Consider the following 13829-nt stretch of genomic DNA (forward strand, 5'->3'; position numbering starts at 1 on the left):
TGGGTTGGGATCTTCTCCCCAGGGATGGGATCTTCTCCCCAGGGATGAGGGTGGGTCAGGATCTTCTCCCCAGGGATGGGACCTTCTCCCCAGGGATCAGGGTGGGTCGGGATCTTCTCCCCAGGGATGGGACCTTCTCCCCAGGGATCAGGGTGGGTCGGGATCTTCTCCCCGTGGATGGGACCTTCTCCCCAGGGATGAGGGTGGGTCGGGACCCTCTCCCCGTGGATGGGACCTTCTCCCCAGGGATGAGGGTGGGTCGGGACCCTCTCCCCGTGGATGGGACCTTCTCCCCAGGGATGAGGGGGGGTCGGGACCCTCTCCCCGTGGATGGGACCTTCTCCCCAGGGATGAGGGGGGGTCGGGATCTTCTCCCCAGGGATGAGGCGGGGTCGGGACCCTCTCCCCGTGGATGAGGGGGGGTCGGGACCTTCTCCCCAGGGATGGGACCTTCTCCCCAGGGATCAGGGTGGGTCGGGACCTTCTCCCCAGGGATGGGACCTTCTCCCCAGGGATCAGGGTGGGTCAGGATCTTCTCCCCATGGATGGCATCTTTTCCCCAGGGATCAGGGTGGGTCGGGACCCTCTCCCCGTGGATGGGATCTTCTCCCCAGGGATCGGGGGGGTCGTGACCCTCTCCCCGTGGATGGGATCTTCTCCCCATGGATGGGACCTTCTCCCCAGGGATCAGGGTAGTCCCCGTCCTCCGCAGCCCCCCCGCCATGGCCCTGCCCTGGGCTCTGCTGCTGCTCGGCGAGGTCCTGGTGCAGGATGCGGCCACCCAGGGCTGCGTCCTCCCGCCGGCTGGTGAGTCCCAACCCTTCGCCCGTCCTCACCGGTGGCCCCGTCCACGAGGCAGCTCCCGGTGGGATGAAACCTGGCCGGGACGTCTCGGTGATGGGCTGTGGCCACCCCCCACCTCGGCAGCTTATAACGCGGCGCTGGGGCGCCCGGCCAGCCAGTCCTCCGTCTTCCCCAACATCAGCATCGCCGCCAACGCGGTGGACGGCAACCGGGACGGGGTTTGGCAACACGGTTCCTGCTCCCGCACGCTGTCGGAAAGGGAGCCCTGGTGGAACGTGGACCTGGGCGGGCGGCGAGCGGTGGCGGCCGTGGTGGTGAAGAACCGGCAGGATTGCTGCTGGGAACGGCTGCGGGGAGCGCAGGTCCACGTCGGGGACGCGCCGGGCGAACGCGGCAAGGACAACCCCATGTGAGCCCCGGAAACGTGGCGGGATTTTTAAGGGGGTGGCAGCGAAATCCCGGTGATTTTTTAGGCGACGCCGGCGTCCACCATCTCCTGAACTTCGTCTCTTCCTCCCCGGCAGCTGCGGCACCATCACAGACGCCGGCCCCGGGTCGCTCAGCACCGTTTGCTGCGCCGGGCTGCAGGGTCGCTACGTCTCCGTCCTCCTCGCCGGCCGGGAGGACGCGTTGGTGCTGTGCGAGGTGGAGGTGGTGCTGCAGGGCTGCGTCCCGCTGCCCGGAGGTGAGGGGCTCACCGGGGGCAGGGCAGGGGGCCGGCAGGGTGGCAACCGGAGCCGGCAGCTTCGTGCCACGCTCCCTTCGGTAATTGCAGCCCCCAACGTGGCGCGGGGCCGCGCCGTGGCCCAGTCGTCCACGCGGAACGACATCAGCTTGGCCGCCAACGCCGTGGATGGGAATGGCGACGCCGATTGGGAACGGGGCTCCTGCTCCCACACCGAGAAAGAACCGGAGCCGTGGTGGCGCGTGGACCTGGGTGGCCGGCACCTCGTCTACGCCGTCGCCGTCACCAACCGCCGCGACTGCTGCTGGCAGAGCCTCCTCGGCGCCCAGGTCCACGTCGGGGACTCCCTGGCCGACCACGGCAAGCGTAACCCCGTGTGAGTGGGGTCCCCGGCGAGGTCCCCCGGCGCGGCGCGGGACTTTCCCCGCCGGTGGTAGCCGTGACTCTTTCCCCTCCCGGTAGCTGCGGGGCCATCTTGGACACCGGCCCCGGCTCCACCACCACCGTCTGCTGCAACGGGTTGCCGGGTCGTTACGTCTCCATCATCATCCCCGGCCGGGAGGATTTCCTCGTCCTCTGCGAAGTGGAGGTGACGGCGCAGAGCTGCGTCCCCCCGCCTGGCGGTAAGGACCGAAAGGCGGCACCCCCTCCCGTCCCCATGGGCAAATTGCCGGCGCGTGCCGCGTGGCCACCGGCGAGCGCTGACCTCCCTGAGAACCGCAGGGGGGGATTTGGTCCCTGCCGCTGTCACCATCCCCCTGGTGTGTCCCCCCCCAGCCCAAAACCTGGCCCTGCGGTGCCCGGTGGCACAGTCCTCCACCGCCGGCCGCCTCGGCAGCGCCATCAACGCCGTGGATGGGAACCGGGATGGTAACTGGCACCACGGCTCCTGCTCCCAAACCCAGAGGGAACCGGAGCCGTGGTGGACAGTGGACCTGGGCCGACCCCGCGCCGTGGCGGCCGTGGTGGTGAGAAACCGGTTGGATTGTTGCTGGCACCGCTTGAAGGGCGCCCGCGTCCACGTCGGGGACTCCCTCGCCGGCCACGGCACCAACAACCCCGTGTGAGTGTCGCCGCGCCGGCCCTGCCGTGCACGGCCGCTTCTTCGGTGCCTCGCTCATCATCCTCCTCCTCCTCCCTCCCCGGCAGTTGCGGCACCATCACGGACACCGGGCCCGGCTCCACCAGCACCGTCTGTTGCCGAGGGCTGCGCGGCCGCTACGTCACCATCACCGTCCCCGGCCGGGAGGAGCGGCTGAGCCTGTGCGAGGTGGAGGTGGTGGAGCAGGGCTGCGCCGCGCTGCCCGGCGGTGAGCGGGCTTGGTGGGGGGGGGAAGGATGACACCGGGAAGGCATTTTTTGGGGACACGTCAGCCCCAACCCGCCTGTCCCCCGCAGCCCACAACGTGGCCTTGGGTCGCCCGGCCACCCAGTCCTCCCTGCTGGATGCCACCAGCGGCGCCGCCAACGCCGTGGATGGGAACAGGGACGGCAACTGGGAACACGGCTCTTGCGCCCACACCCTGGAGGAGCCGGAGCCCTGGTGGCGCGTGGATCTTGGCCGCCGGCACCTCGTCTACGCCGTGGTGGTGAAGAACCGCCTCGACTGCTGCTGGGAGAGGCTGAAGGGCGCCCAGGTCCACGTCGGCGATTCCCTGGTCGACCGCGGCCGCCGCAACCCCGTGTGAGCCCAACACCCCGTCAGCACCGCCGGCATTTCTGCCGCCACAGCGCCGGCTCATCATCATCCTCCTCCTCCTCCTCCTCCTCCTTCTTCTCCCGGCAGCTGCGGCATCATCACGGACGCCGGCCCCGGTTCCCTCAGCACCGTCTGCTGCCACGGCCTTCGCGGTCGTTACGTCTCCATCCTCATCCCCGGCCGGGAGGACGCTCTGGCGCTGTGCGAGGTGGAGGTGATCCGGCAAGGCTGCGCCCCGCTGCCCGGAGGTGAGGCGCCGGCGGAGATTCCACCCCCCGCCCCCCATCATCCCCAAAACATCTTCTCCTCGGCCACGGCGGCGCCCACCCCCTCCCCTCGCCCTCTTTGCAGCCCCCAACGTGGCGCGGGAGCAGCGGGCGACGCAATCCTCCACCTCCAACCCTTCCGGCCTGGCCTCCAAGGCGGTAGACGGTAACCGGGACGGGATTTGGCAACGCGGTTCCTGTAGCCACACGCGCCGGGAACGAGAGCCCTGGTGGAGCGTGGACCTGGGCGGGCGGCGGGCGGTGGCGGCCGTGGTGGTGAAGAACCGGCAGGATTGCTGCTGGGAACGGCTGCGGGGAGCGCAGGTCCACGTCGGGGATGCGCCGGGCGAACGCGGCAAGGACAACCCCATGTGAGCTCCGGAAACGTGGCAGGATTTTTAAGGGGGTGGCAGCAAAATCCCGGTGATTTTTTTTTTTTTTTTTTTTTTTTTTGGCGACATCGGCATCCACCATCTCCTGAACTTCGTCTCCTCTTCCTCTCCGGCAGCTGCGGCACCATCACGGACGCCGGCCCCGGGTCGCTCAGCACCGTCTGCTGCCACGGGCTGCAGGGTCGCTACGTCACCGTCACCGTCCCCGGGCGGGAGGAGCAGCTGGCGCTCTGCGAGGTGGAGGTCTATGGCGGCGTCCCCGAGCTCTGAAGGGGGGCTCACGGGGACGGCGCTGGTGTCCCCCCCTTCCCCGTGCCACCCCTCTTTGTCCCCGTCCCCTCCCTGTCACCCGTGTCCCATGGGATGCTGTCCCTTCTCCATGGCCACCTCTGGCTGGAGGTGGCACAGGGACCGCTCCCACCCCATGATGGAGCCAACGAGGACATGGATGTCCCCTGCCATGGGTGTCCCCATGGGTGTCCCCATGGGTGTCCCCATGGGTCTCCAGGGGCCACGCTCCCACCCCGTAGTGCATCTTCTGGGGCCACCTCAAAGTTCAGGTGGTCTCGCTGCTCCCGGGGCCGGGCAGAATTGTCTCCAAGGGGACTGGAGGAATGTCCCAAAGCCACCCCATGTCACCGGGGCTCAGCCGTGGGCCATCAGCCAGGATCTGGCCACACCGCGGGGGGTCTCCTCCGAAGCCGGATTGGGTCCCCATGGTATCGGACGCCCCTCGTGGCGGTGACAATAAATGCTGCCATGGTCACCGTCTGCCATTTGTGCCTTTCCTTGGGCTCCCCCCGGTGCAGCCACGTGTGTCCCCCCCCACCCCGGGACGCCGCGGCGGTGGGTTCCGGCAGGGCGGCAGCGTCAGGAGAACTGGCGCAGGAAGGCGGCGTGGAAGCGGGTGAGGGCGAGCAGGATCTGCTCCAGCATCGCGGCCGGTGGCAGCAGAGACAGCCTGGCGGGGGAGAGGGGACAACTGGGGAGGCGACGTGGACATTGGAGATGGGGATGGTGGAGATGGTGGGGATGGTGGGGATGGTGGGGATGGTGGGGATGGTGGGGATGGTGGAGATGGGGATGGTGGAGATGGTGGAGATGGGGATGGTGGAGATGGTGGAGATGGGGATGGTGGAGATGGTGGGGATGGGGATGGGGGATGGAGATGGGGATGAAGATGATGGGGATGGGGGATGGAGATGGGGATGAAGATGATGGGTGGGGATGGAGATGGGGATGAAGATGATGGGTGGGGATGGAGATGGGGATGAAGATGATGGGTGGGGATGGAGATGATGGGGATGGGGGATGGAGATGGGGATGAAGATGATGGGTGGGGATGGAGATGATGGGGATGGGGGATGGAGATGGGGATGAAGATGATGGGTGGGGATGGGGATGGGGATGATGGGTGGGGATGGGGATGGGGATGGGGATGATGGGTGGGGATGGGGATGATGGAGGATGGGTGTGGATGATGGATGGGGATGAAGAGGGAGATGATGGGTGGGGATGATGGGGATGGAGATGGGGGTGGAGAAGATGGGTGGGGATGGGGATGGAGATGATGGGGGATGGAGATGGGGAGGATGGATGGGGATGATGGAGGATGGAGATGGGGATGATGGATGGGGATGATGGGGAGGATGGATGGGGATGGAGATGGGGATGGGGATGATGGGGGATGAAGATGGGGAGGATGGATGGGGATGATGGAGGATGGAGATGGGGAGGATGGATGGGGATGGAGATGATGGACGGGGATGGGGATGATGGGGAGGATGGATGGGGATGGAGATGGGGAGGATGGATGGGGATGGAGATGGGGAGGATGGATGGGGATGGAGATGGAGATGATGGATGGGGATGGAGATGGAGATGATGGGTGGGGATGGGGATGATGGGGGATGGAGATGGGTATGATGGGGGGGGATGGAGATGGGTATGATGGGGGGGGATGGAGATGGGTATGATGGGGGGGGATGGGTATGATGGATGGGGATGGAGATGGGGGTGGAGGTGATGGGTGGGAATGAGGATGGAGATGGTGGAGGATGGAGGTGGAGACGATGGATGGGGATGGAGATGATGGGTGGGGATGTGGATGATGGGGGATGGAGATAGGGAGGATGGATGGGGATGATGGGGGATGGGGATGGAGATGGGGATGATGAATGGAGATGGAGATGATGGATGGGGATGATGGGGGATGAAGATGGGGAGGATGGATGGGGATGGAGATGGATGAGATCTGTACAGGTACAGTGACAAGGGTGGGGCAGGCCAGGGATGGGGCAGAGGGCCCTCAGGACAACACGATGGAGTGTCTCCAATCCCACCTCCCCCTGAGCCCCCCCCACTCCCTGCCCCCCACCCAACCCCCCCAAGTTACACGATGTGGTGGGTGCCCTCCGGCTGCCCAAACTGGCTCCCCGGGGCCACCGTGATCCCCGTCGCCTCCCGCAGCTTCTGGCAGAAGAAGACATCGGGCTCCAGGCCCAACGCCTGGGGACAAGAGAGGGGAGGGTCACCCTGTCCCCAGGGTGCCCCGTGGCCCCAGGGTTCCCCACACTCCCGTGGTGTCCCATGTCCTTGGAATGGCTCGTGTCCCCAAGATGCCCCATACACCCACGCTGTCCCACATCCCTGGGATCACTCCTGTCCCCACCATGCCCCGTGTCCCCAAGATGCACTGTAGTCCCACGGTGTCCCACCTCCCATGGTGTCGCAAGTCCCCAGGAAGCCCCACACCGCAGGGTTCCCCACACTCTCAGGGTGTCCCACATCCCCAGGATGGCTCCTGTCCCCAACATTCCCCATGCTCTGGCTTGTCCCATGTCCCCGGGATGTCCCATCTCCCATGGTTGTCCCATCTCCCAAGATGTCCCATGTCCCCAGGATGTCCCATACTCCAAGGTTTCCCATCTCCCACGGTTGTTGCATCTCCCACAGTGTCCCATCTCCCATGATGTCCCACGTCCCCAGGACGCCCCACACCACAGGGTTCCCCACACTCTCAGGGTGCCCCATATTCCCAGGATGGCTCCCGCCCCCAGGACGTCCGACGTCCCCAAGATGCCCCATACTCCAAGGTGTCCCATCTCCCACGGTGTCCCAGGATCCCAGGATGCCCTACACCGCAGGGTTTCCCACATTCCTACACTGTCCCATGTCCCCAGGATGCCCCATGTCCCCAGGATGCCCTGTACTCATAACGTGTCCCATCTCCCAAGATGTCCCAGGTGCCCAGGACGCCCCACACCACAGGGTTCCACACACTACCAGGTTGTCCTATGTCCCCGTGATGGCTCCTGTCCCCAACATTCCCCACGCTATGGCTTGTCCCAGGTCCCCAAGATGTCCCACATCCCCAAGATGCCCTTTATTTCCATGGTGTCCCATCTCTGATGGTGTCCCATGTCCCCAGGACGCCCCACACCGCAGGGCTCCACACACTCTCAGGGTGTCCCACATCGTTGGGATGGCTCCTGTCCCCAACGTTCCCCATGCTCTGGCTTCTCCCAAGTCCCCAAGATGTCCCATGTCCCCAGGATGTCCCATAATCCACGGTGTCCCATCTCCCATGGTTGCCCCATCTCCCACCGTGTCCCATCTCTGATGGTGTCCCACGTCCCCAGGACGCCCCACACCGCAGGGTTCCCCACACTCCCACACCGTCCCACGTCCCCGGGATGGCTCCCGTCCCCATCCCGCCCTGCTCCCCGCGGCCCCGCACCCCGGGGGTGTCCCCTCCCCACCTCCCCGTCCCCCGGGCGCTCACCCGGGCCTGGCGCTGGGCGCGGGGCGGGAGCTGGATGCGGGGGAAGGCGCGGGCACCCCCCTGCACGGGCCGGCAGCGGATGCCGGGGGCCCGGCCCAGCACCTCCTGCACCAGCCGGGCGTTGTGGGCCAGGTCCCGGAGCAGCCCCTGCCTGTGCTGGGGTGGGATGGGATTGGGATTGGGATGGGATGGGGTGGGGAATGGGGTGGGATTGAGATGGGAGATGATGGGGATGAGGATTGGGGTGGGGATGGGGATGGGATGGGGATGGGAGATGATGGGAATGGGGATGGGATGGGGATAGATGGGGATGGGATGGGAGATGATGGAAATGGGATGGGGATGGATGGGGATGGGATGGGAGATGATGGGGATGGGATGGGGATGGGATGGGATGGATTGGGATGGGAGATGATGGGAATGGGATGGGGATGGGGAATGGGGTGGGATTGAGATGGGAGATGATGGGGAGGGGTTGGGGATGGAAGATGATGGGGATGGGATGGGAATGGGAATGGATGGATGGGGATGGGGGTGGAGATGGGATGGGGATGGGGATGGGATGGGAGATGATGGGGGTGGGGATGGGATGGGGATGGAGATGGGACGGGGATGGGGATGGAAGATGATGGGGATGGGATGGGAATGGGAATGGATGGATGGGGATGGGGGTGGAAATGGGATGGGGATGGGGATGGGAGATGACGGGGATAGGGATGGGATGGGGATGGGGATGCGGTGGGGATGCGATGGGGAATGGGATGGAATGGGGATAGGGTAGGGTGGGGATGGGGATGGGAGATGGGGTGAGGTTGAGATGGGAGATGATGGGGATGAGGATTGGGGTGGGAATGGGATCGGGATGGGATGGGGATGGGGAATGGGGTGGGATTGAGATGGGAGATGATGGGGATGAGATGGGGATGGGAGATGATGGGGATGAGGATTGAGACGGGGTGGGATGGGGAATGGGGTGGGATTGAGATAGGAGATGATGGGGATGAGGATTGGGATGGGGAAGGGATGGGATGGGGAATGGGATTGGGATGGGAGATGATGGGAATGAGAATTGAGATGGGGATGGGATTGGGATGGGGATGGGGATGGGATTGGGGTGGGGATGGGGCACATGCTCCATCTCTCACCTCCTCCAGGGCCTGCTGGATGGGATCCCCCTCATCCGGCGGGTCCATGAGGACGTCCAGCAGGATCCTCCCCAGGACGCAGGGCCGGGGGATGGACTGGGCCAGCTGGAAGGGCAGCGTGACGCCTTCCTCCACGTTCACCAGCTCCAGGAACCCCGCGCGGAAACCGCTCCTGGGGGGGACACAGAGCTCCTCCTCATCCCCCGCCACCCACCGCCCCACGGCGTCTCCCCCCCACCTCCCTGGCTTCCCCGGCGCCGCCGGCACTCACTCGCCGGCCACGCTTTTGGAGAGGGAGTAGAAGGAGACGAGCTGGACGGCGGAGCTGAGCGGGGTCCCCATCTCCCACAGCACCCGCTTGAAGGAGAGGAAGGGGCGGCCGGGGAGGAAGGCTCGTTCCTGCTGCACCTGCGGCACCCGGGGCTGAGCGGGAGCGGGGTGGGGGGGGCACGGCCGCCCCCCTCCCCCCCGGCCCCCCACCATCACCCACCTCGTCCGCCAGCAGCAGGAGGTTTTCCTCGGCCGCCAGCCGCACGACGTCCTCCATGTTCTGCCGGCTCAGCACGTGCCCTGCCGGGGGGGAGCCCACCGGTGTGTCGTCCCCCCGGGTGGGTGGGGAAACTGAGGCACGGGGAGGGGAGGGGTTGCGGATGGGGAGGGGATGGGATGGGGGTGGAGATGGGATGGGGATGGGAGATGATGGGGATCGGGATGGGATGGGGATGGGATGGATGGGGATGGGGGTGGAGATGGGATGGGAGATGATGGGGATGGGGATGGGATGGGGATGGGATGGGGATGGGAGATGATGGGGATGGGGATGGGAAAGGGGATGGGATGGGGATGGGGATGGGATGGATGGGGATCGGGGTGGAGATGGGAGATGATGTGGATGGGGGTGGAGATGGGATGGGGATAGGGATGGGATGGGATGGGATGGGGATGGGGATTGGATGGCGATGGGATGGGGATGGATGGGGATGAGAAAGGGGATGGGATGGATGGGGATGGGGGGGAGATGGGATGGGGATGGGAGATGATGGGGATGGGATGGGATGGGGATGGATGGGGATGGGATGTAGATGGATGGGATGGGAGATGATGGGGATAGGATGGGGGTGGAGATGGGATGGGGATGGGGATGGGATGGGGATGGATGGGGATGGGATGGGGATGGGGATGGGAGATGATGCGAATGGGATGGGATGGGGATGGGATGGGATATGATGGGGATGGGGAAGGGGATGGGATGGAGATGGGATGGGGATGGGGATGGGAGATGATGGGGATGGGGATGGGAGATGATGTGGATGGGGATTGGATGGCGATGGGATGGGGAGGGATGGTGATGGGAAAGGGGATGGGATGGGGATGGGGGTGGAGATGGGATGGGAAAGGGGATGGGATGGGATGGGATGGGGATGGGAGATGATGGGGATGGGGATGGGATGGGGGTGGAGATGGGATGGGGATGGGGATGGGAGATGATGGGAATGGGGATGGGAAAGGGGATGGGGATGGGATGGATGGGGATGGGGGTGGAGATGGGATGGGAGATGATGGGGATGGGGATGGGATGAGGATGGGGATCCCTGCCCCGACTCACCCGTGGGGTCGCCGGGGTTGACGACGCAGAGCACCTTGGGGTGGCAGGTGTCCCGCGCCCGCCGCAGCGCCTCCCGCACCGCCCGGCCGTCCACGGCCCAGCCCCGCTCCTCGTCCAGCGGGTACGGCACGGCCACGGCCCCCGCCAGCCCCGTGGCCCCCCCGAGGAGCGGGGGGCCCGGCACCGGCACCAGCACCCCCGTGGCCACTGCCGACCCCGCATCCACCAGCAGCGACAGCACGAACTGGGATTGTGGGGGACGGGGATGAGAGTTGGGGGGCTGGATGGTGTCCGGCGTGGGGACACGCATCCTTCCCCCCCACCTCCCCCCCGCCCCCCACCCCGGAATGGGGCCGGGGACTCACCGGGAGGATGCTGGAGGTGCCGCTGCAGAGGACGACGTTGCGGGGGTGACAGGGGACGCCGGCGTCGCGGCGCTGAAGGAAACGGGCCACCCTGGCGGGGACCCCCAGCCCCCGGTGCTCGTGGTTGTAGCCCCCTGGGGACGGGGACACGGCAGCTCCCCAGCGCCCCAAATCCCGCCAGACCCCCACCGCCCGGCCCCCCCCCCCCCCCACCTCCCTCCGTGGCCTCGCCGGGAAGGGGCACCCCATGGGGCTGTCACTGGGCACCCCTTGGCGTTGGGGGCCCCGTGGGCTTCACGGGGGCAGCCTATGGGACTGGGCACCCCATAGATCACGCAGGGCCATACTCTGGGGCTGGGCACCCTATAGATCATGCTGGGGCACCCTATGGGGCTGGACACCCCATAGATCATGCCAGCACCCCATGGGCTGTGCTGGGACACCCTGTGGGGCTGGGCACCCTGTAGATCATGCTGGGGCACCCTATGGGGCTGGACACCCCATAGATCATGCCAGCACCCCATGGGCTGTGCTGGGACACCCTGTGGGGCTGGGCACCCTATAGATCATGCTGGGGCATCCTATGGGACTGGGCACCCCATAGATCATGCTGGGACCCCATGGTCTGTGCTGAGACACCCTGTGGGGCTGGGCACCCCATAGGTCCTGCAGGAACCCCATGGGCTCTGCTGGGGCACCCTGTGGACTGGACACCCCATAGATCCTGCAGGGCCATCCTATGGGGCTGGACACCCTATAGATCCTGCAGGGACCCCATGGGCTCTGCTGGGACACCCTGTGGGACTGAACACCCTATAGATCCTGCAGGGACACCCTATGGACTGGACACCCCATAGATCATGCCAGCACCCCGTGGGCTGTGCTGGGACACCCTGTGGGGCTGGGCACCCTATAGATCATGCTGGGCCACCCTATGGGACTGGGCACCCCATAGATCATGCTGGGACCCCATGGTCTGTGCTGAGACACCCTGTGGGGCTGGGCACCCCATAGGTCCTGCAGGAACCCCATGAGCTCTGCTGGGGCACCCTGTGGACTGGACACCCCATAGATCCTGCAGGGCCACCCTATGGGACTGGACACCCTATAGATCCTGCAGGGCCATCCTATGGGGCTGGACACCCTATAGATCCTGCAGGGACCCCATGGGCTGTGCTGGGACACCCTGTGGGACTGAACACCCTATAGATCCTGCAGGGCCACCCTATGGACTGGACACCCCATAGATCATGCCAGCACCCCCTGGGCTGTGCTGGGACACCCTGTGGGGCTGGACACCCTAGAGATCCTGCAGGGGCCCCATGGGCTGTGCTGGGACACCTTGTGGGGCTGAGCACCCCATAGATCACGCTGGGGCACCGTATGGGGCTGGACACCCCATAGATCCTGGAGGAACCCATGGGCTCTGCTGGGGCACCCTATGGGACTGGACACCCCATAGATCACACTGGGGCACCCTATGGGGCTGGACACCCCATAGATCATGCCAGCACCCCATGGGCTGTGCTGGGACACCCTGTGGGGCTGGGCACCCTATAGATCATGCTGGGGCACCCTATGGGACTGGGCACCCCATAGATCACACTGGGGCACCCTATGGGGCTGGACACCCCATAGATCATGCCAGCACCCCCTGGGCTGTGCTGGGACACCCTGTGGGGCTGGACACCCTAGAGATCCTGCAGGGGCCCCATGGGCTGTGCTGGGACACCTTGTGGGGCTGAGCACCCCATAGATCACGCTGGGGCACCGTATGGGGCTGGACACCCCATAGATCCTGGAGGAACCCATGGGCTCTGCTGGGGCACCCTATGGGACTGGACACCCCATAGATCACACTGGGGCACCCTATGGGGCTGGACACCCCATAGATCCTGCAGGGGCCCCATGGGCTCTGCTGGGGCACCCTATGGGACTGGACACCCCATAGATCACACTGGGGCACCCTATGGGGCTGGACACCCCATAGATCACACTGGGGCACCCTATGGGGCTGGACACCCCATAGATCATGCCGGGACCCCATGGTCTGTGCTGAGACACCCTGTGGGAGTGGACACCCCATAGATCACACTGGGGCACCCTATGGGGCTGGACACCCCATAGATCACGCCGGCACCCCATGGGCTGTACCGGACACCCCGCAAGCCATGCCAGGTCCCCCCCCCAATCCCCCCTCCCCCCAAAAAAAACACCCTCTAAACCATGGCCAAGGTGACCCCGAGCCCCCCACCCTCTGGCCAGGCCCCCCCCCCGTACGGAGACGCCGCCGGACCCTACCGATGTTGCCGGCGTCCATCTCCCCCAGGACGCGTCGCGCCCGCCGCCGGGCAACCTCGGGCAGCGCGGGGTCGCCCAGCAGCTGGGGGCAAACGCAGGCGGCCGCCACCTTGGGTTGGGGAAGGGGAAGAGGTTGCGGGGGGGGACACAGAGTAGGGGGCTGTGACACATCCCGGGCTGGGGTTGGGGGGGGGACGGGGACGGGTCCCCGTGGGCGGCGGTACCTGGCGCAGGACGGGCAACGGGCCCCGGCCCACGGCGTGAGCGTCGTCGCTGCTGCAGTCGGCGGGGACGCCGGGCACCCGCCTTGGCACCCATGGGGCCCCCGGCCCCTGCGCCGCCATGGCGGCGGGAAAAATGCCAGGGGACGGGGGGGGGGGGGGGGGGGCAGGTGACAGGGGTGGGTGACGAGGAGGGTGACGAGGAGGGTGACGAGGTGGGGAAAGGGGTGGGTGACGGGGTGGGTGACGAGGAGGGTGACGGGGCGGGTGATAGGGGTAGGGAGGGGGGTGGGTGACGAGGAGGAGGGTGACAGGGGTGGGTGACGAGGAGGAGGGTGACAAGGAGGGTGACGGGGTGGGGAAAGGGGTGGGTGACAGGGGTGGGTGACGAGGAGGGTGACGGGGTGGGGAAAGGGGTGGGTGACGAGGAGGGTGATGGGGTGGGGAAAGGGGTGGGGAAAGGGGTGGGTGACGAGGAGGAGGGTGACGGGGTGGGTGATGGGGGTGGGTGACGAGGAGGAGGGTGACGAGGAGGGTGACGGGGCGGGTGATAGGGGTGGG

At 66.2% G+C, this 13829-nt stretch overlaps 2 protein-coding genes across 5 annotated transcripts; one reads left to right on the forward strand and one right to left on the reverse strand.

The window, feature by feature from the left end:
• The first annotated feature begins 262 nt into the window (after nt 1-262).
• LOC141739881 (uncharacterized) lies at nt 263-4116 on the forward strand. Its single transcript, XM_074578036.1, has 10 exons — nt 263-1213; nt 1329-1489; nt 1580-1865; nt 1952-2112; nt 2267-2552; nt 2639-2799; nt 2888-3173; nt 3276-3436; nt 3540-3825; nt 3963-4116. Exons 1-10 carry the CDS (start codon nt 663-665, stop codon nt 4114-4116), a joined length of 2493 nt encoding a protein of 830 aa, XP_074434137.1. The 5' UTR covers nt 263-662.
• On the reverse strand, nt 3838-13806 carry LOC141739882 (alanine aminotransferase 1-like). 4 transcript variants are annotated; one of them, XM_074578038.1, is made up of 10 exons: nt 13272-13806; nt 13048-13156; nt 10747-10880; nt 10382-10625; nt 9266-9345; nt 9047-9183; nt 8776-8947; nt 7631-7781; nt 6242-6354; nt 3838-4828 (listed from the first exon to the last, which is right to left on the reverse strand). In XM_074578038.1, the coding sequence occupies exons 1-10, from the start codon at nt 13389-13391 to the stop codon at nt 4610-4612; spliced, it is 1479 nt and encodes a 492-aa protein (XP_074434139.1). In that variant the 5' UTR covers nt 13392-13806; the 3' UTR covers nt 3838-4609. The 4 variants fall into 4 exon arrangements, with proteins under 4 accessions (XP_074434139.1, XP_074434140.1, XP_074434141.1 ...); XM_074578039.1 differs by having other exon boundaries at nt 3838-4807; nt 13272-13803; XM_074578040.1 differs by having other exon boundaries at nt 7631-7786; nt 13272-13803.
• Nucleotides 13807-13829: the final 23 nt, after the last annotated feature.

This window comes from Larus michahellis, chromosome 2 (genome assembly GCF_964199755.1).
Source record: "Larus michahellis chromosome 2, bLarMic1.1, whole genome shotgun sequence".
NCBI classification, from domain to species: domain Eukaryota; kingdom Metazoa; phylum Chordata; class Aves; order Charadriiformes; family Laridae; genus Larus; species Larus michahellis.